General features: G+C 41.2%; 1 protein-coding gene across 1 annotated transcript in view; it reads right to left on the reverse strand.

Moving 5' to 3' along the window:
• The window catches only part of srbd1 (S1 RNA binding domain 1), a 51748-nt gene that overhangs the window by 14734 nt on the left and 12163 nt on the right, over positions 1–24851 (reverse strand). The window contains exons 13-16 of the mRNA XM_069692990.1: positions 23416–23506; positions 23077–23184; positions 9234–9325; positions 6299–6381 (exon numbers count right to left, since the gene is read on the reverse strand). Coding sequence (XP_069549091.1) covers positions 6299–6381; positions 9234–9325; positions 23077–23184; positions 23416–23506 — 374 coding nt within the window. The remainder of the gene's footprint in view (positions 1–6298; positions 6382–9233; positions 9326–23076; positions 23185–23415; positions 23507–24851) is intronic.

Genomic DNA, 24851 nt, shown 5'->3' on the forward strand with positions numbered 1-24851 from the left:
TGGCACCAACAGCAGTGATTTAACGTGCCAGACTTGGAGTGGAAGAGAGAAACTGCGACAGAAAACGATTAAGTTCCGCTCCATTAAACAGGCACACACACCATCCAGTATGTGTGTGTGTGTGTGTGTGTGTGTGTGTGTGTGTGTGTGTGTGTGTGTGTGTGTGTGTGTGTGTGTGTGTGTGTGTGTGTGTGTGTGTGTGTGTGTGTGTGTCTGTCCTGACATGGAGACAGCAGAGGCCCTCGTGGTTCACTCACTCAGTTTACAGCGGCATTAACAGCATCAGCAGAGCAAGTTTTCCAGTGTCTTTATCATCTCTCAATCCATGTATCCCCCCACCCCTAGATCTAAGTTTCCCCAATCTCACCTCGAGATAAACTAGCTATGTGGCATCAGACATCATAAATGCTAGTAGTAGTTTTGAACATTTATTGACTGACTATGCCTCTGTTGCATGTGTAATTCACCTCAACTCCACTTTCTCTAAACTTCCATGCTGCTTGTGCCTTTAGTTTATTGGTGTACTGTAACAGTTTCACTCATTTTATTCTTGGTGTGTATATCAGAAGTGCCAGGTATTGTGGGGACACAAAGATAGAGATGTTGAAATAGATTAGCAAGAACAGCTAGATATGCCACTATCCACTTTTAAAATAATTTTCCACTCCCTCATTCTTTGGTTCCAACTCCTGGAACCCAAACCTCAAAATCATCTAGAACCAATGAACTGGATCCCTATGTGTGAAGGTCAAGTTTGGATTGGCCAGAAAGCTGCTAAAGCCAGCCAACCAATATGCAGGAACAAAGTGCTTCTGTCTGCACCTCGAGTACTTAAACGCTACCGAGTTACCACATGTCAATCAGAGAGAGAGAGAGAGAGAGAGAGAGAGAGAACAAGAGTGGTGAAAAACACAAAGAAGGAGAGAAAGAAAAAACAAAAGCTAAAAAAAAACAAAGGAGGTATGTCACTGATAAAACCTTTTCTGCGATACATGCGGACAGATTACATACACATCCAGGTTTCCTACCATGACGCATATATATGATCTAAAGCAACCAAGAACCAAGAACCACAGAGAGAGTAAAATGAGAGGTGAAGACACTCCTAAAATGTGAGGTGTTGACTGATAGTGATGGCCGAGGTCTTTAGGCTGACAGTTGATTGAAATATTGTATATACAGGATGCCACTAAGAGCCTAGCAACCAGAACTGTGCTGGAGCCAGAATGGCTGCATGTATAAAGAGCCTGAGGGAGGTAAGTGATGGAAGGTTAACTGTTAGATGAGCAAGAACAGTAGGATCCAATGTCCTTTGGGTTCTCTTCATTACATTCAACCTGGGATATGAGGAATGTATTTTCCTGTGTCCCAAATTAGGCTTTTTTTTTCTTTCCGTTCTTGCATATTCTGTTAATGTGGGGCGGCCGACAGCCAATGAGAGTCCCTACCCACAATTCAACAAGGAATCCGGTTGATGTAGATTGCCATTAGACTAATGTGAGCACAATCCAAATTTCTTAAGGAAAATTCTTTCTCAAGTTAAAAGACATGAGGAATTTGAATGTTGCAACATTTCCCAAGAATTTAACACCTTCCAGAAATAAACAGTAAGTCCTATGTCAGTGCTATGTTGATCAGTTGCCTACAGTTTGAGAATCCACAAAGTAGCCCACAAAGAGATTTGAGAAGAAAACCACATTACAAGATATTGGTGCATGTGGCTACAGGGGACTGTTAACAGGTAGAGACAGATGAAGAGGAGCATCTGAACCCCTGTAACACCTGCACCCCTCCAGTCCTCTGGCTGTAGCTCTAAGATGAGAGCAAAGCCTTGAATCTGAAATCGTTCAGAAAAACACTGCGCCCCTATTTAGATGGCACTATCTAAGTCATTGTTGCCGGGTATTTACCTTTCTCTTGTTGATATAAAAAAAAAAAAAATCCCCAGACAATAGCTAAAAGATGTTGCATCAGAAACAGAAATGGATTTGAGATCTGCATCAGCTCCCGCCTGTTTATGGCTCTCCACCCAGCTGTGCATGGTGCACCACTGCACCTGGCATGAAAATACCACACAGCTGGGTGAAGCAAATTTCAAGGTGAGGTAGATAGTAAACTGATGTGAGGTGTTGCACCGCAACAAAAACAGGAGTTTGCTTATGTTTGGAAACGTCTGTGTAAAATGGAAAATATATTTGGAGTGCATTCTGTCGAAACGAGTGTGTAAGTGTATGTGTGCGACAGTGCAGTGACACTGCTACTTCACTTCTTTCACTCTCAGATGATCACTGAACTATGTACAAATGAACACGGACCCTGAGGTTATCTGAAGGTCATGTACTTCTTGATTGACAGGCTTTTTAAGGCCTCTGAGAACTCCCTCTAGAGAGTACTCTATACCGCGTGCGTGCGTGCGTGCGTGAGTGTGTGTGCATGCGTAACTGCTTTGCAGGAAGTTGGGATACAGCCATGAGGCTTTCAGGGAAGGTGTTAGTAAAAAACATAAAGCCAACTCCTTGCTGTCATATCACTTTCAGTTGTTGATTTATGACTATGCTTTCTAACTATTTAGCTATGCACATATATACCCCCCACGCACACGCGCACATCACCTGAGGGATTGCAAAACAGAACATGAGAAAATCCAAACAGAACAGGCACAGGATGTCAAAATTACTAGATTAGAATATTATTACTTAGAATAAAATCAGTTTTGAATATTTGGAAAAAATATCTTACCTAATCTGCCACGACATTAAAGTAAAACAGATGGAGGAAATGTATAAGTTTGTTGCGGTCAAAAAGTTAGGGAACAGCTTTCCTTGTTGCCGGAGCTCCAATCAGATTATTTTAAATCATCATTCTAAAAATCAAAAAATACTTTACCTTCTCAGTTTCAAGCTTTTAACCATCCTGCTAAAAGTAGGATCTTGAGTTTTCTAATGTTTGTGTGTTCTGCCCTTCAACCAATAACCTATAATCCTTTATCACCCTTGTACGTATATGATGGTAAGCTTTACTTAACTACAAATTTGAACAATGACAAAAATCCTCACTCAGTGTAAACTGTGCAGTGCTAGAATAAGTAGCCCAACATGACAACAAGCCACTAAATGTATTATGAATGGTTGGATAAGCAGGGATTGGGCCTGAGCCTGTGTAAATCCATTAGACAAGCAAAGTTACAAGATTTACTCATCTCAAAACCTCACTAAGCACACCAACACCCAAAAGACAAGCTGTGACACATCTAAAGGAAATAATTAAAATAGTATTAGATAATGTTTGGCAGCGTCTGTCACTGACAAAGTCCTTAAGAGCCGGTTATTTTCCCACGCTTCAAAAAGTTGAGGCAGGAACTATCAGTCAGTCAAGCCTCTATTTCTCGCTCTTCATCCTTCCCTGTGCTCTGTCTGCTCCTGTCTCCCCTGTAGGCACTGCCATTCAAGAGTGAAGGATAACATCACACACACACAAAGCACACACGCAGCACTGCACTGCAGGATCAGTGGCCTCGGTGTGAAAGTGACATCACTTTCACTGGCTGCAGGCAAAAACCTCAAATTCACTAACTACATTTTCAAGTCAGTGGAAACATGCCTGAAGAGGCACTTTTTTTCTATTGAGCTGGTTCAGTTGAAAGAAACTCATCAATGTCAGTGGGAAAGCCCTGAAATTTAGATACAAACATAACATTATAACATAAAAAAAAAAAAATTTAAGTTCCTCTAATGACATGTTTTCCTAGACCGGCAGGTCCAACAAGTGTCAATATGGCAAAGAACTCTGTTTCAGAAGCTAATTCCTCAAACATATTGGTAACAGTCTCAATTGATTTATGGTTGCAGCTTCCTTTACCACTCTCAGCCATATCCAGTTCAAACAACAAGACAATGAGACATCAAGCAGCAAACCGGGACTTCAGACTCCTTCCGCTACATCTGATGTTCTGCAACAACATCGTATGCCCACCGCATGTTCTACAACTTGAAAGATAGAAGCAAACATGACATGAAAGGATGGCAGATGAATGGGCACCAGTGGGACAGGAGAAGGAAAAATCTAGTAAGAAGTTGGGGTGAGGGAAGGAGAGCGGCTAAAGGAGGTGAGGGGAAGAGTGACAGTTTCTTTAATATCCGGCTGGCGGGCGATGTTTTCTCACACAGCAGTGTGTTTCTGTGTGTATTTTCCAGTAGCAGTTAGTTTCACGACCCTGGGGATTACCCAGCTGTTAACAGACCATAGCAACATAAAGAGCTGATTGACAGATGAAGGACTTGTTCAAAGGCCTCACCTTCTAAGTGTTTAATTATAAAGGACACAAGCCTCCTAAATGTTTATAGAAATGCTCTGAACTGTAACAGTTTATTTCAATACTATAATAGCATAACAATGAATTGTGCTGTAACAGCTAATATTACAGGAACTAATATTTTGAGACATTGGCTCTCTATTCAGACAACTATCTGGCAAAATCAGCATCCAGCGAAACCTGTCAGCCAGAGGTGCTGCAGTGAAAACAGCTTTCCCACACCAATACTTAGGTCCAATCTGATTTTAATGGGCCTCACTTTTTTAGCCCTCAGCTCATTTCCGCCTTTCTCTCAAAGCTGTCACTCACTGGGTCAGCAGAGGGAGAGAGAAAGAGAGCGCATGCTGTGCCAGCTGTCTAGAGTTACATCTGCCCTCATGCTTTTTGGGTCTAACAGCAATAAACTTTCAGAAAGCTCAAAACGCCATGAATCACACAGAGAACTTGCTAGAAAACATACACATGCTTGAGTGCATTTTTTTTCTTTTTACACATTTATGCATACGCTAATACAAAGGTACGCGCACCCCCCCACACACACACTTACCTACTGACTCAGCAAAGGGATGAGGAGGAAAGTGTGTGTGTGTGTGTGTGTGTGTGTGTGTGTGTGTGTGTGTGTGTGTGTGTGTGTGTGTGTGTGTGTGTGTGTGTGTGTGTGTGTGTGTGTGTGTGTGAGCTCACACGCAGGTCAAAATGATGTCCCATCTCATATCTGTCAGCACCCGGAGTTTATTTACCCGGTCATTTTATCATTTGTTGACCTAGTCACATGATCTGAGAGCGGGAGGTGCAGAGCCCTCTGCACTCCAGAGAGCCCAGTCAGGATGTGATGAGAGACACGGGCCTGTGACCTAACACACTCAACACACACACACACACACACACACACACACACACACACACACACACACACACACACACACACACACACACACACTCAACCACACACACACACACACACACAAGCTTTTCCTCTGTTATCATTGCCCAATTAATTAATTGATTAAATGGGCTTTGCATCCCTGTCAGGAGCAGGAATTCTACCAATTTAACACTATGGATGAAAAATAACTCCAGTGAAGCAAGATAAGTGTTCTACACTTTACACCCTCTACTCTTCCGCCTTTCGTTGTATCAAATAATATTCTTTAAATCAATTTATTAATCAAGATAACTTAAGACTTTTTGTTAGATATAACATCTGGATTCTATGACTTTCATCACTGAATTACTAAATATTGCTTCCATCATGTAGCCCACAGCTGCTAGTTAGATAATTTGACTTTAGTGTATTTTCCTTTGTCATCACCAGGCCATCCTCTCATGCTCTTTTCTTCCAGTTCCTACCATACATTGAAAACAACACCGCATTCATAGCTGTTGCAAATAGTCACACAGACCTAATACTTTACCTTCCTTACACAATTAGATCCACACTAGCAATGTACAAAATCAACACTGAGCTTCAACAGCACACACACACACATACACTAGAACACACATAGAAAAAGAGCAGAAACCACACAAGCAAAAAACCAAACATACGTCATGCCTGATCTCCATTAATTGAATTAGTCGTCCTTCGCATCATCTGTTGACACAGCCCTCAGCCCTCATCGACTTCCCTGCTTGCCTCTCTTTTCTCAACCTGTTTAACATTTGTTTCTTCTCATTTGTCCTGTCATATCTTCTCTGCTCTCTTTCTTTATCTGCTCTCTTAAGGCCTCGAGTCCCATTTTTGCTTTCTTGGTTTTGCCTGAATTACACTGCAAGGTTTGAGTGAAAATAACTGAATTAGCAGCAGAGCAGAAGATTCATATTGTTGACGGTTGAGAAATTATTAGTAAGAACTCTTTGTTTGTTTTGGCTAAATGAATGATAGAGTAAAGAAAACAAAACCATGTGGCATCGTTGCACACTTGTAGTTTTGTGGCAAAAAAGTAACTACAGCAGACAACTCAAAAAACATCAAAACAAACTTACCTGGTATGTTCCAATACCTATGTGTTTAGGATCAATCTTCACAAGCTCAGCCATGGGATCTTGGACACGTCTTCCAATGGACACTGTCGAGAGAGACACACACACACACACACACACACACACACACACACACACACACACACAGAGGAAACACTCATGAGCACCTGTCTCGTGAGATTCTATGAACATGCTATCTGACTCACAGTTATTGAATATGCAAATAGATTTTTATTTATAATTACTGAATATGCAAATTGTCATCATATTACGATGCTGGCCTGAGGGCAGGCCAAACCTAATTGTCATTCCTCCACCCCCAATAATAGTAATTAAAGCTGGCATTCAACTGGAGTCTCTGCACCTGTCATTTAGCTTCCTGATAGATGCTGGAGCCACAAACCTTTAACACCCCTCATTTATCCAGTCCTGTGCCCACTGGTACACACAGTCAAATGTATCACACTGATAAATGCACACTGTCAGTATCAACCAAAGCAGGGTAACTTTTAACAACAGAGTCCGTGCAGCTTTAGTCTGCTGTTGCAGATGAAGTTAAATGTCTGTTTCATGATTCTACTGGCCAGGCCCAGTGACAAGGACATAAATTACAAACAACGTTACTCATGGACACATGACATCACCTCCAAGGCACACAGAAAGGGGGGAAGGGGGTGGGGGGAGGGATAACACAAACAAACAACTGTTCACGTTCATGGCTTTGCAAAAGACAAAGGACATGCCAGCTCTTACGTTGTCATTTCTTGTTATCGTTTTCAAAGTGGTGTCCTGAAACTGTATATTTGAAAAAAAAAAAAAAATGTACTTCATTTGTGATGAAGTATTTCCTTTACATGGTTTGAGATTTATCAAGGGATACAGATTGAACTAAATGTTGTACAAAGCACCAATTTAGACTTTGAAAACAATGTATGATTAATTAATAAAAAAAAATGAGAGGAGACCGTATATCTCATCATTTATCCTTCCCGCGCAGCGGTTTGCCTGTTTTGTACATGTGCATGTTTGAATTTGAGTGGACAGCATTGGTGTAGTGTGCTGCATCAGATGCGTCGGATTTAGATCTTTGAGGCGAAACAGACAGACAAAGAGAAAGAGAAGGATGGGATGTTATAGGGGGAGTGTGTCTGGAATCAATGGCTCTCCTCTCTCTCCTCTGGCTGCGGCAGGAGGCTGCTGCCTGAGATAATATTTAGACAAGGATGGAGTTTCAACCCTAGCCTTGCTCAGTACACCACCAAAACTCTCCAATACTCTTTCCATCTATCCTGTCTCTAACTATCCTCCCCTTCTCGCTCTCTCTTTTTCTCTCAGAGGAGGAGATTTGTAAACGGAGTCCAGCGAAACTCTCCAGCACTTATTGAAAGTTTATGAGCCAAATACAAAACTACAAAAAAAGGGGAAGCAATGAAGAATGTAACAAGAGATCAAGGCCTTGTTCAGACACAGCGCTCAGGAGAGCTGGAAAAACATAGCATGCCGCATTCGGGCGATGCAGCGATGATGTGGCTGCACTGTTATGGTTGAAGAGCATGAGCTAAAAAAAAAAAAAGTTTGATATGAAAAAAAAGAGTTAAACTTTTGTATAAATGCAACAGGAAGGAGGAAAATCTCAGAAATGAGCCTAGCAGTACTACTGGAGGATGGTTAAAATATAGCCTATCACCACTAGATGTCTCTGATCTCAAAATCATCAATGCAAGGTGTCCATAACTCACAATTCTCTACATACTATGTTACATGACCACTCGTATAGACAGCAGCAGAAACACAAATGCCCCCAAAAGGCAAAACAAACACTGTTATCAGAGTCATGGCTCAGCGCCCCCTTCTCTTCTACCCATCCAGAGTACTGCAGCTCTCTCGTGGCTTTCGTTAGGGGTATAAATATGGCTCTCTGCAGCTCTCAGTGCTGCTGACCACAGGAAACTAGTGAGGAATAATCCAGCCTTGTTTGATTTATGGCTTTTATAGAGGAAGTCTGCTGGAAACATTTGTTCTCCAAAACTCAGTGTGATTCTTTTTTTTTTTGATTCTGCTGCGATTTCAATGATGTAGTATGTGGAGTGAGTTAGGGAGAATTGGCGAGGGAGGGAGAGAGGTAAAGGAAAGCGGGAGAGACACACGAGAACCAAACAGCAATGCCAGAAATTCACTGATAATGTGGCAGCACAGTATGTTGCTGGAAACGAGGGTGAAAGTAAAACTGAAGCTTAAATCTATGGGCATATATTCTGACAGTTCACTTTATACACCAAATGAAAACCTGAATATTAAGTGTTACATAACAGGAAGATGTAAATTACTGAAATGCGGTACTGGTTCTTGCAGTTAAGGATTCTTCTGATCTGTAACCAACATCCAGTGATAAAGTTGTTTAGCATTGGTCCATATAATACACTATATATTATCTCTTTGTCTTGTGTCCTGTACTTTATCTTAAATGTGAAGTGAGAGTCACAGTCTCAAAAAATGTAAATAACTCAAAAGAAATTAGTGAGCCATCTTTGGTACATGAGAAGCTCAGAATTAGAGCTGAAATAAATAGCCAGTTATTTAATTAGTCACTTGACTAATATGGGCACTATTTAATGGAGAAAAAAAAATCCAACCCAGCTGGACGATTAGCTGCTTTGGTTGGACATAAACTATTTGAGATTGCCCCATTGGCTCTGGAAGATACAGATTTAAATGTTTCTATGTTTTCTGACATGATGAAACCATTTATTTTCAAATTAAGCATTTGCTATCATTTAATAAAATAATCACAAATTGCAGCCCCATTCAAAATGCCATTCACCATATTAGTTAACTTTACCATAGATGTTAAAAGTACCACCAGGACTATCACACAGCTGGTTGTTAAAATGTCTAATCACTATCAGATAAAAACAATCCAGCCGGGCTGATGGAGTACCTGCACTCCTGAGGTTAGGGTCCAAGTCTGGCATCTCTTTGACCGCCTCAGGACTCACACTGTAGATGGATGCTCCTGCCTCATTGGTTATACTGGCGAAAGAAATGAAAAATAAAAAAAGAGTGAGGAGGTTGGCCAGTAGGGGAGAAGGTGAGGAGGAGGAGAAGGGAGCACAGTCAGGCAGCTATTACTGCTTGAAAAACATATTTGGTAGTGCTATTAATAGAAAATCACCTTAAATAATGTACCTGAGCACTTCTTAAACTGGTTCCTCATTTCACTCCGGTTGCCCCTTTATAGTAATGACTGACATTATGGCCAAAATAGCATCATGACTAACAGTCCTGCCTTAACATTAACTGCACAATTACAATCTCTCAAATTCGGTTAGGCATTCTGACACTTGACAGCAGGTGTAAAGAGCAACATGCATGTATGAGCATGACCATGAATACTTACCATGTTCATAATAGGTGATTTAGTGAGTCAAATAAATGACGGCGATAATTTTCTCACAGTATGGTACACACTTGGGGTAAGTATATAGATTCACAATCTGGTTTTTTTAATATATAGTTTAGATTATTAGCCACCTTTCTACAGTAAAATTGCACTTTAATAAAAGACAATGTTGTTTTATTGGTAAAGTACAGGACATTGTGATGTATGTGACACTACTGCCATCTAGAGGTCATCGGAGTGTACTGCTATTCGTCAGTATCAGTAGAACATTACAGTCATGACATAAATTGACAATGTGTAGCAAAAAATAAAAAGTGTGAAATGTGACCATATTCAGGGGTGTTGGCGCGTCAAAAAGTTACACAATTATAAATTATTGAATTGCATGGTTTCACATTAATATCCATTTAGATTTTCCATTAGAAAAAAATATGAATATTTATTCTAAGTATATTCTTGTGAAAAGATAAGTTTCCAAGTACATACATAGTGACTGGATGTAAAGGATTTGTTCCACTGCATTGCAAGACAACTTCATAAAAATACCCTGGTTAATATTTTATATGCCCAACCAATAAATAAACTTTCAGTTCAGTTGGAATTGATCTCTACACCAATTTTGGTATTTTGACAATCAAAATGAATTGATTCCTCAGTAATATGGGTTTACATGGCAACAAATGATACCTTTTGCCGTGTTAATGTATTCAGTCTAAAGTAGGCTGGTTATCATCCATCACCACACAGACGGGATGGTGGTACAACAAAGCCACTGATACCCGTGTTAATGCCGGCGACACACAACTGAACCTGTCATGTTGTTTAGTCCTCCTATTCTCTCGGGTGGATGGAGAGAGAGAGAGGGAGGGAGGCTCCGGGAAAGAAATAAGGGGGAGTTTCCTCGGGGCTAACCAATTTGACAAAGGGGGTCAGCACCTCCTCTTGTACCAACAGCAAGGCCCTCTGTGACACACACACACACACACACACACACACACACACACACACACACACACACACACACACACACACACACACACACACACACACACACACACACACACACTATCCCAGAGGCCTGGACCTTGCCCCAACAACCTTGCCAATTATAAGTATCTTGTTAATGAGCAGTGGCAGAGGCCTTCTGATGAGAATCACATCTAAATGAACTTGTCCTCCCTCCTCCCTCTTTCTCTTTCCCATCTTCTGTAGTCATCCCTTCCCTCCGCCCCACTGTTCTTTTTGTCAGCCCCCTGTCCATCGAGCTGACAGCTGACATATCGCCATGGTGACGCTACTAACGAGCACTGGCACATGACCTTCAGGGAGGTTAAAGCAAAGCTGGTCATTAACCTGACACACTCTTATCTCGCGCACATACATGCAGGCACATGGACACACAAAGACACACAAAAACACACACGCACAGAGCAAGAGAGAGAGAGAGAGGATATATCAATAGGTTGAATTACAGACAAAAATGTCCACTCTACCCAAATCGCACAACTCTCTGTTTCAACAGCATATGCTCATATATACAAGAAAAAGAAAGCACATAATGATCACCCCCTCCCCCTCATTCCCCTCATTCAGAGCCTGTAGGACAATGGAGGTCGAATGAAAGACTGGCAGCACCTCAGCCTGTTGTGCTCAGGAAAGAGAAAAAGAATGTCAAAAAGAAGAGGTAAAAGGAGGGGCGGGGCAGACAAAAGTAAAAAATGAAAAGATATCATTAAGAACACACAGGAGATACGACACAGACGAATAGGGAGAGAAAAGAAAGTGTGGCCACCAGGCCCTATCACGTCCAACTTAATTAAGGCGGCTGCTGGGGAATCTGGGTAACAGCACTGTCATGGATACTGCTCTGAGCCCTCAACGCCACAGCGTCCATGACTGTCGCCATAGCAAGGGCATCACCCTGGCAGCCAGCAGAAGGTCGTCTGTGGATGGACGGTCGGTGCGTGGACAGATATGCACATACACACACACTCGAAGACACAAAGTCAGTGGTCGCCTCTTGGTGTAAAGCGATGACTTCTGGCCCTGTCGGGTTATCATTTATTCGCACTTTGGTTTGCTCTCTTAATTGCATACACACACACACATGAACACAGGCCAGCCTTTGGCACTGCCCCTTCCTGGGGCAAAGTCACAAACTGGCTCCCCTATCTGTTCCATGACTGGTTGTGTTTAAGACGCACCCCTGGGGTTGACACACACAAACACACACACAGACATCAGGACTGGCATCCCCTGATGCCCCTTAAGAAACCTAACATCAAAAGAGATAGATACACACTTTGATACAGCATTAAAGCCTTCCGGCTCACACAGCCCCATTCTAAATTGAAACAAGCTCACAGAAAAAAATAGGGGTAATGATATCACTAACTAATCTGATACAAAGGATCAAACAGTGCGTGTGTGTGTGTGTGTGTGTGTGTGTGTGTGTGTGTGTGTGTGTGTGTGTGTGTGTGTGTGTGTGTGTGTGTGTGTGTGTGTGTGTGTGTGTGTGTGTGTGTTTGTTGATCTCGTTGCATTTCAAAATATTTGAGGCCCACAGACATAGACAATATGTGAATATGTAGGCTAAAAAGATTCTGACCAAGTTTTGATAAAAAAAAAAAAATTTAAATGGTTAATGGCATACATTGATACAACTTGTTAAATGCTCAAACTTCTTCGAAAGTCCATGAAGCATATGTTCATTTAACTGGTAAACACAGTGTATATATGTTGTAGAACTGCCTGTTTTATAGGACCATATTAACAATGTTGTCCCAATTTCCCTTCCAGCCACCAGGAGGTGGCGTTACCAGAGAGATTAAAACAAATTTGACCGGCCAAATAAATGATATCTAGAACCTGCAGCACCAGGAATGGATCAAGATGGTCAGTGAGAACTGACTACTGGACATCTATCTGTGCACGTACAAAATTCTAGATGGCTTTAAAATCAGACACTTGAGGATTGCAGTTCAGTAACAACTGCAGTCATGCTTTTGAATATTAGGACAGTTAACATTTTTGTTCTTCAGGCTCCATGCTTCAGCATTGGACATTATATCAAAGAGCTAAGGCTCAGCTTTAAACTAGAAAAATGGTCATTAAGCAGAACAATGATCCCAAACATAAAGTCGGTGAAGAGGTGTAATATCACTTGATCTCAGTCGGATTGAGAATGTGTTCCACATACTGAGGTTCAGACTAAAAGCAGAGATAGCTCGAAACAAACAGGAGCTGAAGGAGGCTGTAGTGAAAGCCTGGGAGATCATCAGGAAGATACACAGCATCTGTTGATGTTTAAAGGACTTCAGGCAATCAGTGACTGCAAAGGATTATCTACACAATATTAAAAGGGCCTAACTCTTATTCTACATCGATGCAAATATAAATTAAAGTTGAGATTTTTGTATCCTTTATTATATTTCAAGTTGAAGCACAGAGCCAGAGAAACAAAATGTGTAACTCTCCAAAGACTTGCAGTCTGAACTGAATAGTTTAAATTGTCTCAATCGCTCACTTTCTGGTTTCCCACAACTTTGTGTTCAAGATACTTGGATTGGCCTCATTTTACTGCCTTAGAAGGAGCTGTAACGTCAGATGTTACCACCGCAAATTATAGTCATAAGCACACACACACAGACACACACACAAGTTTCTCTGTCCTAGCTTCTCAAACAGCTTGGGTCCATTGTTCAGTCAGCTGCAAAGCTTGACCTCAGGGTGGTAAATTGAGGGATGCGCCATATCTCTCTCTCACTCATTCACTCTCTCTCACACATACACACACACACACACACGTCGGGTCTGAAGACGATGACATTTTTCACAGAGAAAAGCGTCCAAATGGCAGGTGTCAGGGGCCGTCAGTCTCTATCGAGGCGCTAGAAGGCAGGCAGGCAGGCAGGCAGGCAGGCAGGCAGGCAGGCAGGCAGGCAGGCAGGCAGGCAGGCAGGCAGGCAGACACACACAGAGACACACGAGACACACACACACACACACACACACACACACACAGAGACACACACACACACACAAACTCCAACTGCCAGTGTAAGGCACGTCTGAAAAGAGCAAATCCTCACAGACAATCACAGCAATCTGGAAAGCCTGCACTCGTGTCACGCACGCACGCACGCGCACACAACATGCAAAGACGCAGGCCTAAATGACAAATACACACATGACATGTCACAGACTCATCACACATGTTTGTCACACTCAAGACCGTCATAGGGAACACTGTAAGCCTCGGGGAGGATGGCGGGTGGAAGGAGGGGAAGAAGAAGGGGCGGAGGCTGACCACCAGTGAGGCATGGTGGGAGGAGTGACGGGACTATGGGTGATAAGGATGAGACTGGGAGATAGTTGCTGTCCACCACCCGCAAATGCCAAGTCCACACACACACACACACACACACACACACACACACACACACACACACACACACACACACACACACACACACACACACACACGCAGTATTTTTGCTTAAAATGGCAATCCCTATTTGGAACCCGAGCCTGTGCCAAAGAAATTGAGGTCCCGCCCATAAACCTAAACCTCCGCTAGTACTCAGGGCGACTGCCAATCACAACCTCACACCAAACAAATGACTTAATACCGTACTTATAAAAAAAACAAAAAAAAAACCAGTAATTGAACAAACAAAATATGAAAAAAACTGATCCACAAAAAATGTATTTGATGTGTCCTTTTAATGTTTTAGTTGAGCCCACGTCCCATTCACACGTGGAGGGGGCAGGATGTGTCATTTATACTGCACCTAACCAGGAGGAGGACATAGAGATGTTCTGGCTTCACTTTTGGGGAGCTGTCATGTCATCCACCTTAATGTACAGTCGATGGATTTAACATTTCCACTTTGGTGGAAAAAAGCGAGGAAGTAGAAGCGCATACTAGACATGAGCCAAGAAGAAGATTTCACAATTTTCTTGGAGCGACAACTCAAGGTAAAAATACATTCACACTACCCTTTTTCTTCCGCTCCCACCATCAGTTAACAGGTTACTCATCCTACGTCAGTCCACAATCTGAATTATATTCTATCAAATTACAATTCTGTGAAAACATATCATACGGGCTCTCCTATCCCCAAGTCCTCGCTTTCACTTTTCACATCTCATTCTTAATTTTTACTTTTATCCCACTAAAGTAACGTGGTTCTCCTGTGATAAAGATCTGATTATAGGAGAGCTGGGTCTTCCAATTATTTATGGTGCAATTCTCACATCCAGCATTACTTTTAGCAGTTTATCAATACACTGTTGCTTCAGAGACAAGCTGCACATTTTGTGATATATAAAGTGGTGAAAAAGTGAGCTGAGAAGACTACAGCAATGTATTTTCAGAGGTTCAGTCTTGCTAAGGAACACGACACCTGCTTTTAATAAATGACCCACTCTACCTCATCAGCCACTCCCTCTGCAGAAAGAATTGAGATAAATTACATGTTATATTATTGAATGTTGAATTATATATTTTTGCTTTATTTCACCATTGCACTTTTCCTTTTCTAAACGTTTATACCCCTAAAATATACCCAACACTGATCTGACTCTGACTCTACTCGTTCTGTGTAAAGTCAAACACAACTTTTTCCTTTACCCATTGGGTTCATTTTTTTTTTTTCTGAAATGAAGATGCACCCTACAGCCAGGCTGAGGCCTTTCCATGCCTCTAAATCCAGCTGTCCCTCTGCACCTCCTTCTATCCAACCTTCCAACCCTCAGTGAGGCCTGAGTGCCTGGATCTCACTCAGTCATCGCTGGTCCTGCCACTGTATGTTCATCACTCTCTCAGCTTGGCCCTGGGAGCACGCCTGGACACAGGACATGACAGGGGATACAGAAGCCCGCACCCACACACAGTCACAAATACAGTCTCCACCACTGTCCTCCAGGTCCATCAGCTAGCCAGTAATAATGATCTCATCCCAACAGGGGGCAGCTAGAGGGCAAGACAGTCAAGGACTTATTGTAAGCAAGTCTGTGTGTCAGTGCAGGAAAACACTCTATTTGAGCATATTTTCTGCTGCAACCGCTGGTACTGCTCACGGACACCTCTCAAGCATAAAACCAATCAAGGAAAAAACAATGACTAGTACCAGAAAGAGAAATGACCTACTACTCTTGTCAGCTATAGCACTGCATCAGGCAAAAACACCATGAGCTCCATGTAAGAAACAAGCCTAAATGAACTGAGAGCACAGAATTAAATTAAACCGTAGCAAATATCATCATACAACCAAAGTAATTTCTTTACAACACAGAAAAATTAAAGAAAGAAAATGTGTTTCAAGCAGTTTGCTTTAAATTTGATCAAGTTTGCATCAATACATGGAAGTGTATTCAAGTAAATGATTCAATGCGAACAGAACTGGTGGTTGGACTGGGGACTTGAAGGCCCTGAAGGATGTGATGTGTGTTAATGACAAAGAGTAAGAGGGTCGGTCATCTTTTTGCCTTCAGGAGTGACAAAGCAAGTGGTCAAGAAATCAGATGTTTCTGTTCGCTTTGAGCTGTCGCCACAGTGTGTGTGTGTGTGTGTGTGTGTGTGTGTGTGTGTGTGTGTGTGTGTGTGTGTGTGTGTGTGTGTGTGTGTGTGTGTGTGTGTGTGTGTGTGTGTGTGTGTGTGTGTGTGTGTGTGTGTGTGTATCATCACCATTGCCCAAAGATCTCCCTAACCTTACCCCACATATTCTTGCCCTCTGATATCATTAACATCAGCTTGTTACAGCCAAACGCTGTCAACTTGTCATCCTTCATGCTCACAGCCCGAAACAATAATAATATCGCAGTTCAGTCCCAACACTGTAAGAGCAAATAGTGTTTAAGTTTAGTTGAACCCAAAGTCGCTATGACATGCCTCAGCCAAAACAAAAGGAAGAAAAACATTAAAACATAATGATTGTAACACTCTGGTTTGGATCAGTTATTTTCTCATTTGTACAACTCAGCTGTACAACAGAACATAAGAATCCACTTTAATGTTTTAGAGTCTGGGGTCAATCATTAGAGTTTTGCCTGTGACATATTTATAAAAAAAAAAAAAATACTAATATTATATTACACAACAAGTTATATTTATTTTAAAATCTGTCAACAGCTCATACTGTAAATTGTATAGACTGGAAACACTTTTGTTAACCACAGATTAATGTTATATGGAGGATGGCAGTAAAGAAATGGCAGCAATGACAAGTTGATCTCTGTGTGCTGCTTCAATTTGAGCACTTCAGTATAAGAGTCATATTTTGTGTGGACTCTGTGTGTGTGTGTGTGTGTGTGTGTGTGTGTGTGTGTGTGTGTGTGTGTGTGTGTGTGTGTGTGTGTGTGTGTGTGTGTGTGTGTGTGTGTGTGTGTGTGTGTGTGTGTGTGTGTGTGTGTGTGTGTGTGCCTTCTGTACCAATAAGCTCCCCTCACAAAAATCCTGAAACACCACCTGGCGAGGGTGACACAGACCACTGCGCATCAAGCAAAACACACGCGCACACGCACACGCACACACACACACGCATCCGTCTGACCGGTGCTGAGCACTCTTATGAGCTTTGACAAAGCCTGCATGCTCTGTCAGTGTTAAAGCGCAATGACAGCCAGGGTCACGCTGCACTGGCCTGTCAAGGAGCCAGAAAGAAAGACACACACAACAGTGGGCGGTGAGCTAGGCATGAGCAGGTGTTAATGACAAGACCGAGGCAAACAGAAAAGGGGCATATCTGAACATACATCTATATACATGCACACAGGTTTAAGCCATCTATAACCTAGGAAAGAATTTACTTAAGTCAGAAAAGCAGAGTTTTCTTTATGTCGCAAACTGATGTGCAGCAGGAGGTTTTTAAATTATTGGGGCACAGCTGTATGGCAAATAACCTAATGTGCATTCAGTGAGGGTCATCACAGGCACAGACAAACCTTGTCATCTTAATAATACCTCATGCTGTATAAAGTCCTGCAGGATGCTGGTTATCCATGGAGGCATTGTTCAAGCTTAATCATTGTACATCTAATAGGGGGAGGAAGAGTCATTTCACGTGATTCATTCCTCGCTTAGAAAAGACAACAGAAAAGGGAGATAACGGACGAACAGACTTGAAACGCTGTCGCCTTGTATGTTGCATGTCATTATATTACACATCGGGGCAGTAAACATTTGTGCTTTTCTGCATTACATTGCTTTCTATTATCTTGATTTCCTTGAGTTCTATGTTTGGTGGACCCTACTAATACTTTTATACTTTTCATTAGTTTATTTCCAGCATAAAATATTTTGTGTAATTTGAGTCCAATGTTTGTTGAATTTGCATGACAGTGCCGGTTAAATGAGTTTGTTCACTTCATATTTTTGTCATTGTCCACAAAACAAACTTGGAGAAAAAATTATGATTGAACCTGGGCCTGTGCAGTATTGATCAGAATATCCAAATCCAGGACAAGTGCCAAACGTTTAGGGAATGTGTGCTGTGTATCATTTAACCTTGTTAATTAAAAAAAAGCCTTGTATATCCTCAACGATTGTGGCAACCTGCCAAAATACTCACAAGGTCATGTGCTTGTTATTAAACCCCTCTAAAGTGAGCCATCGTTTTAGTGTAAGATGAGACTGCAGAAAAACCTTGTTGTGCTGCAGCTGCAAATTAATGCTGAAACAGAATACTGGTCTATCCACAGAAAATGTATCAATAACTTGAATTGTTTAATCTGATTGTGTATTGTATTTATGCACCCAATATGTAGAACGATTTGGATAAATGATTCAACAGGATGCAAACTGACTAGTGTTTTAGACACTTAACTTAAAAATGAAACTACTCTGACGTACACACAAAGACACACTAATCGGTGCCCTTGTTTGGGTGTCTTCTGAAAAGGCCACACTTCTAAAACATGATGGAAGAGGTGATGCTGTGAGCACAATGAGTCTACTCAAACAGGACTAAGGCAATGAAAACTGCGCCGCACAGACAGACAGACAGACAGACAGACAGTCAGTCAGTCAGTCAGACACACACACACACACACACACACACACACACACACACACACACACACACACACACACACACACACACACACACACACACACACACACACACACAAAATAGAAGTAAGGATGTCCCGCAGGCTGCCATTTCTGTCTGTCATTCCAGCTGAGCATTGAGGCAGAAGGACAGAGAGGGAGAGAGACAGGCGGGTGGAGGAGAAAGGGTGGAGAAGGGTGGGGGTGGTGACACAATGAAGGCTCACAAGGAGACAGGAAGCAGACGGTGCAAATGAGGCTGAGGACTTTAATGAACTGCTGAGCAGTCAAGGCTGACAGCAGAGGAAAGGCTTAATTACCTACACATGCACATGTTTGCATACGGTCGGCACACACACAGTCAAATGAACCACAGCCACGTAATACCTCTAACAGCACGGTACTTCCACAAATAAAAAAAAATAAAAATTGGAAAGCTTTTAAAAGTGAGAATGTCACGCTTTTACTGGTTTATCTCATTTAAGAAGGTATTGATGATTCAAATCAAAACTGTTCTCCAGTCTGGTCAAATAAAACAATAAGGATCAAATATAATCTCTCACTGTATTTCAGATTGTATGAGACAGTATTGAGATTGTATTGAGGCAGAATACGTCTTTCAGCTGGTTTCATTAGCTACGGACAAAAACAACCCAAAGAGACATGGATGGTGAGGTAGATATGGAACGATTCAGTCGCTTTGTAAATACACGTAAACAGGCAAGACAAAAATTATCCTAAGTAGGCTTGTCACAATCATTACATAATAGTTTGATCGCAATTATTTAAGCTAATTGCAATCATTTTGCATAATAGTAAAACTGTTTCCATTCATTCACGCAAAACAGCTGCAATTTCACGTTTGCATCACTTTTTCCACGTCACTTTCCAACATTGGAGGTTTGACTGCCCCTCTTTTAATTGACGTCATCTTGTTGCTCCTACTTTTGGTTGGTATGGTTTAATGGCAAGAGTGGAGAGTTAGCGGCACCAACTGTTTAAGACGCTTAACTTTTAATATTAGACTGACCGCATTTAGATGGGCGTCTATTGACATTAAAATTGTGGATTTAGTTGTAAAGCCAAACACCTCAGCACTGCTTTGCTTCACTTTTGAACCACATGAAAAAGGAAAGCCTGATAACTCGGAGGAGGCAATTTGTCAAATTTGCAGCAAAAGAGGCTTTTTACGCGATAGGTTCGAATGTTCAATGCAAATAAATGGCTCTTCTTCTTCAAGAGCTGTATGCGTATTCTAAAACTCTGACCAGACCCGTCTACACCTGTTGATCAAAAACTGTTGGGCCCTACTTTGCCATAACGTCAGCCTCCAAACGCTCAGAAAAATAGAAACACACAAAGACGCGAAGTATACCAGAAACTGGGTCAATTAATTATACTGGGGACATTCACAGCAAGAACTAAGGCCCCTTGCTGTTTCCGATGCTACATAGCTATTCTCCATCATTGCCATCATCCTTATTGTCGTGGTAATGAGGGTTGCTTAATGGCAAGTCAAGGTCAGCTGTGGGTCAGTCAGCAGGGGAGTAATAGCAACCGTCACTCCTTGAAAGCCAGTCATCCTTCCCTTCCCTCCAATCATCAGCGTACGTCAAGGGATATTTTGGTCAAAATTGACTCATTAGAGGTCGGCATTCACCCAGATATCTATAAAAAGTCTTAAATTAAAAATTGAATTTGGCAGCCGAGCAGACATGCACCATCACAACAACTAAAGGACCGGAATCATTATCACCCCTGTTGTATATTTCATTTCCATGTGGAGTATCAAAACAAAAGGGAATATGTGTTTCAATGAAGTTGTAATTAGGACTGTTTATGATTAGTTATTTAGTGAATTATTACTGGTCCAATTGATTGAGAAATATGATAACCAACAAGAAAGTGATGTTGTGCCTTAATCTCCGGGATATTTGTTCCATTTGTGCCTGTAGGATAACTGCACCCTGCAAACAGGTATGACAGTAAAAAAAAAACAGATTACTTTTACGATAAAAGTAATGTATTGTAAAAATTATATTATTGCTTGTTATGAATGCTTAGTGAATGCCTACTGTGTTAATTTGCACTCTAATTTACATCTTTTTATATATATATATATATTTTTACCACAGACTGAAGAAAGGATTTGTTGAAAGATTCAGGTATCACTGTGAAGCTTCACATTAAAGAAATTCTCAAGTGATAAATAAATAGAATATTGAATACAGGTTGTGATTAATGTAAACCATTTTGATGAGTTCCGTGGCCTTACAAGAGAGCTTCAATTTTAATTTGTGTCGAGCAAATTGAAGGTATCTCCACCCAAGTATCGCATATATCCCAGAGTGTGTGTAAAACTGATACAGAAGTAATGAGACAGATGGACAGAGAACGGCAGAGAAAAGAGAAGCGCTGCAAGAGCAATCTGTACGCAAGGTAAATTTGAACGAAGGCATACACGGATTCAGGTTTAAAATCTATTCCGTCTTCTATTTCTGAGCACACATCAGCCACGGTCCAAAGACACCAAAGTGAAACAGAAGACCAGACGAGTCCAAAGCAATATCATATGGATAACAACAACCATATTTCAATGGCTAATGTCAAAATTGCATATTTCTGCTCTCACAAAGTTCATGCACTTGCAAAAGCCTTTATTCCTAAGGCAGAGGCAGACTATTTACACATGTGTTACATGCTGCAAAAATATATCTAATCATACTGGGTGATACAGGACATTAAGCTAGCACCACATCAAACAGAAATCCTACATTCTCATATGTTGTGAAAAGCATGAATGCCAATAGCTGCAGCAAAAGAATGAACAAGAGAAGCATTATATCAAGATGTGAAATTTAGCTGCTCTGGAGGTACTCAAAAGAAGAAAAAAAATGTCTGTCATGAAAATAATCAAGTGGACGTTAACTTAATAAACGCCTCATTTTGACTTTCTGTTCTTGAAAATAGACAGAAAATGGAACTTTAGAGAATAAAATACAGGCTATTACATCAAAGGTATGACCTCTGAAGTGTACATGTGTGTGTATGAACTCAAAGATACTGAGAAAACTCCTCTACACACACATTCTGCTCAGAATAATTTTAGGCTGTGGTCCCAATGCTAGCCTCAAGTCAACAAACACACATGGAACTCGGCAGAAAGTGAAATAGACGGGGCAAGGAGAGGCCAGTGGTTATTATGCTTGGACAGAGGTTCTGTGCTGTTGTGTTCTGAAGTTTGGACTGGGCCTGGTTACAGACACGACGTGGACCACAAAACGTCTCTTTAATTGGACCAAAGTGAAACGAAGTCCAGATGGCTTTAATAGACAATATTCACTTGAGGACACATTACAATTTCTCTTTCTGTCCATGGGTGTCTTGTTTTCACTCTCAAAAATGTATTTTTTTTCACATTCCTCATCCCTCTGTTCTCCCTCCATGTTTTCTCCAAATATTTCTCTATTACTGTACAAAGATCATAATTTAGTATTCATTATTATCATCATTCCTGATCTCACCGATATCCCCCCTCAATCCCTTTGAATACCTTTGTCCTACTCTTTTATAACAGCAGACTGAACCCTTGTCATTGAATCTTCATAAATGACAGTCAAGACTATTTCAGAGAGGTTTTGTACATTAGAAGTCAAGAAATATGCTTTAGGAGTTTCTCAGCTGGTGGGAAATGTAAATACGCAGTTTAATTTGCTGAAATATATGAACTGTTCTATGGAATATGAATGAATATATAGATATAATACAATGGGCTGTATTTGATAGCGGAGCAACGACCAATGCAAACTGAACTCCAACAGTTTGGTAATTTCTTGGCTTTAAAATTGGCTTTGTGTACAGTAGCTGTGTGGCATTTTGGTGCACACAGTGTGGAAAGAGAGAAACACAAAGAGATAAAATCAGGCAGCACAAAGTGACTTGTTGCTATTTTGGTTGAAAATGTGTCCTGTGACATTTCAGTATGATACATGTCTCTGATGCGACACCAATTTGCTGTCCTTTCAGTCATTTTATCAGCGCGAACTAAATACTCAAAGCAAATACACAGCTCAAAACAATACTTAAAATGTAAATAAACTACTTTAAGTAGTCACTCCAAAAGCAGTAGATGTATTCTAATTGATGTAAAAAAAAAAAAAATTCATGAACTGTTTATTGTGCGTGTCAATACATCACATAGATTTTTAGAGTAACTGTTGCCCCCTTTTGTGCTGCATTAAAATGTTCATCATACCAGTCGGTGTGATGTGTACTTATTTCTATTCAGAGTCATGGGTAACTGGGGCCTGTAGTGGAAAAAGATCTTACCAGTAGGACACATCAAGGGGTTGGAAATAACGTCTGGAGATGAGGTCAGCGAAGAAGGACTCAGTTTCACGACAGGCTGTCCCGTTGCCAATGACAACCCTGGTACAGCTAGTATGGACAATATTACAAGCAGAAGAACAGTGAGGATTAAGAAAGCAACCATGAAGCTATAAATATGGTTCGGCGCACAGAACCCGTTCCATGTTAATATATACACACATAGTTCAGTGGATTATATAACACCGAGGTGGCACACAAATCTACATTTTCTGACACTGCATTGAACTCAGCTGAAACTGTATATTCAAACAATGACTATTTACATGCTATCAGCTGTACCTGTATTTAATCATGAGGTAGCGCAGTTTCTCTGCATCTCTGTGCTGGCCTGAATTATGCAGGTATACAACATCAGTATGGAGAATCTGACCTGAGAGCAGAGAGACAAACAGAGGGAGAGAGAAAAGGCAATGTTGTTGATAAAGTATTATGAAGGAAAGAGGAGGCTCATCAGACCTCTGAACTATGTGCTACCAGCTCACTTCTCTCCATTGTACTGTCTAATGAGGCAGCAATACCCTAAACAGATTAAATAATTTATGAACTCCACATCTGCACTGTCTAAGCCGCTACAGGAAGTCTTGCTCCTGCCACTTTACTGCTTCCTCCTCCGAGGAGTGTAGAGCTGAATGGACAGCTCTGACAGGAAGTGATGTCAGCTAGGAGCCACCAAACCCGTGACCACACCATGCTGGGCCTGACACCTGATATATGCTGGTGTCTGTCTGTTGTAAGTGTGTCAGCAGGACTTGTGGCCACACAATCAGTCACCCAGAGGGTGGGACATTCCCTTGCGCAGTGTGAAGCCACACCCACTGAGAAACATGCCAAGACATACAGTAAAGTAAAGTAGACACACAAAAACACACAAGCGTACAGGCATAATCCACTCGCCAGGGTCATGCCAACTGGCATCTACTCTGACATGCACACACAACTTGGTGGTAATAACAGATCTGGTGGTTACACAGTGTCCTCTCTGACAGAATATTTGGCTTCATAAATGATACACATAAAATAATGAACAGAAGTCTGACTTTTCAGTTCTTCCATACTAAATCCTAATTATCAATAGCACAGTGAATAAAGCACACGTGGGTTTGCCTAAAATTGGAGGGAAACAGACAGGAAAGAGAAAGAAGGAAATATAACCCATTAATCATGAATTTGTGGGGACTCTGCAGTGTTATTATTACAGTTGGTGAAATGCACTGATAGTTTTTAGTTCTTGGTAAATACATCAACATACAAGCAAATATATAAATAAGGGCAACCAAGAATAAAGAATAAACCCACGTTTGCTTTCAGTCTCAATGGGCCAACATGCATCATCCAACCTGACATGACATTTTATGCAAGACAATGTCCGGCACTTTCAGAAGGACTCTTTAAAGAAGAAAACATTTGCAGTGTGTCTTTGTTTGGTGAGCAACACGTTTCCACAAGAAGCCTTCGTAATCGGGTTTGAATTAAACACAATGTAGCACAAAAGCAAAAAAAAAAAGTGTCTCTGAAGTTTTCTTTCCCTACGTAGGGAAACCTTGTAGATTTCAACCCTTAAAGCACCAGTAGTCCCGGGATTTATTGAATTTGTTTGATTTTTGTATGTGTAATGTAAAAGTTGATTTTTTTTTTTTAAAATTTTGGTTTGTGGAGAGGTTATCATTTCTATGTAAAATGCTTGTATTCTTGTGGCCTTTTTGATTTAACTTTTA

This window comes from Brachyistius frenatus, unplaced genomic scaffold (assembly GCF_029030835.1).
Source record: "Brachyistius frenatus isolate BFR_SWC_R1_liver_20210118 unplaced genomic scaffold, ASM2903083v1 Contig_13, whole genome shotgun sequence".
NCBI classification, from domain to species: domain Eukaryota; kingdom Metazoa; phylum Chordata; class Actinopteri; family Embiotocidae; genus Brachyistius; species Brachyistius frenatus.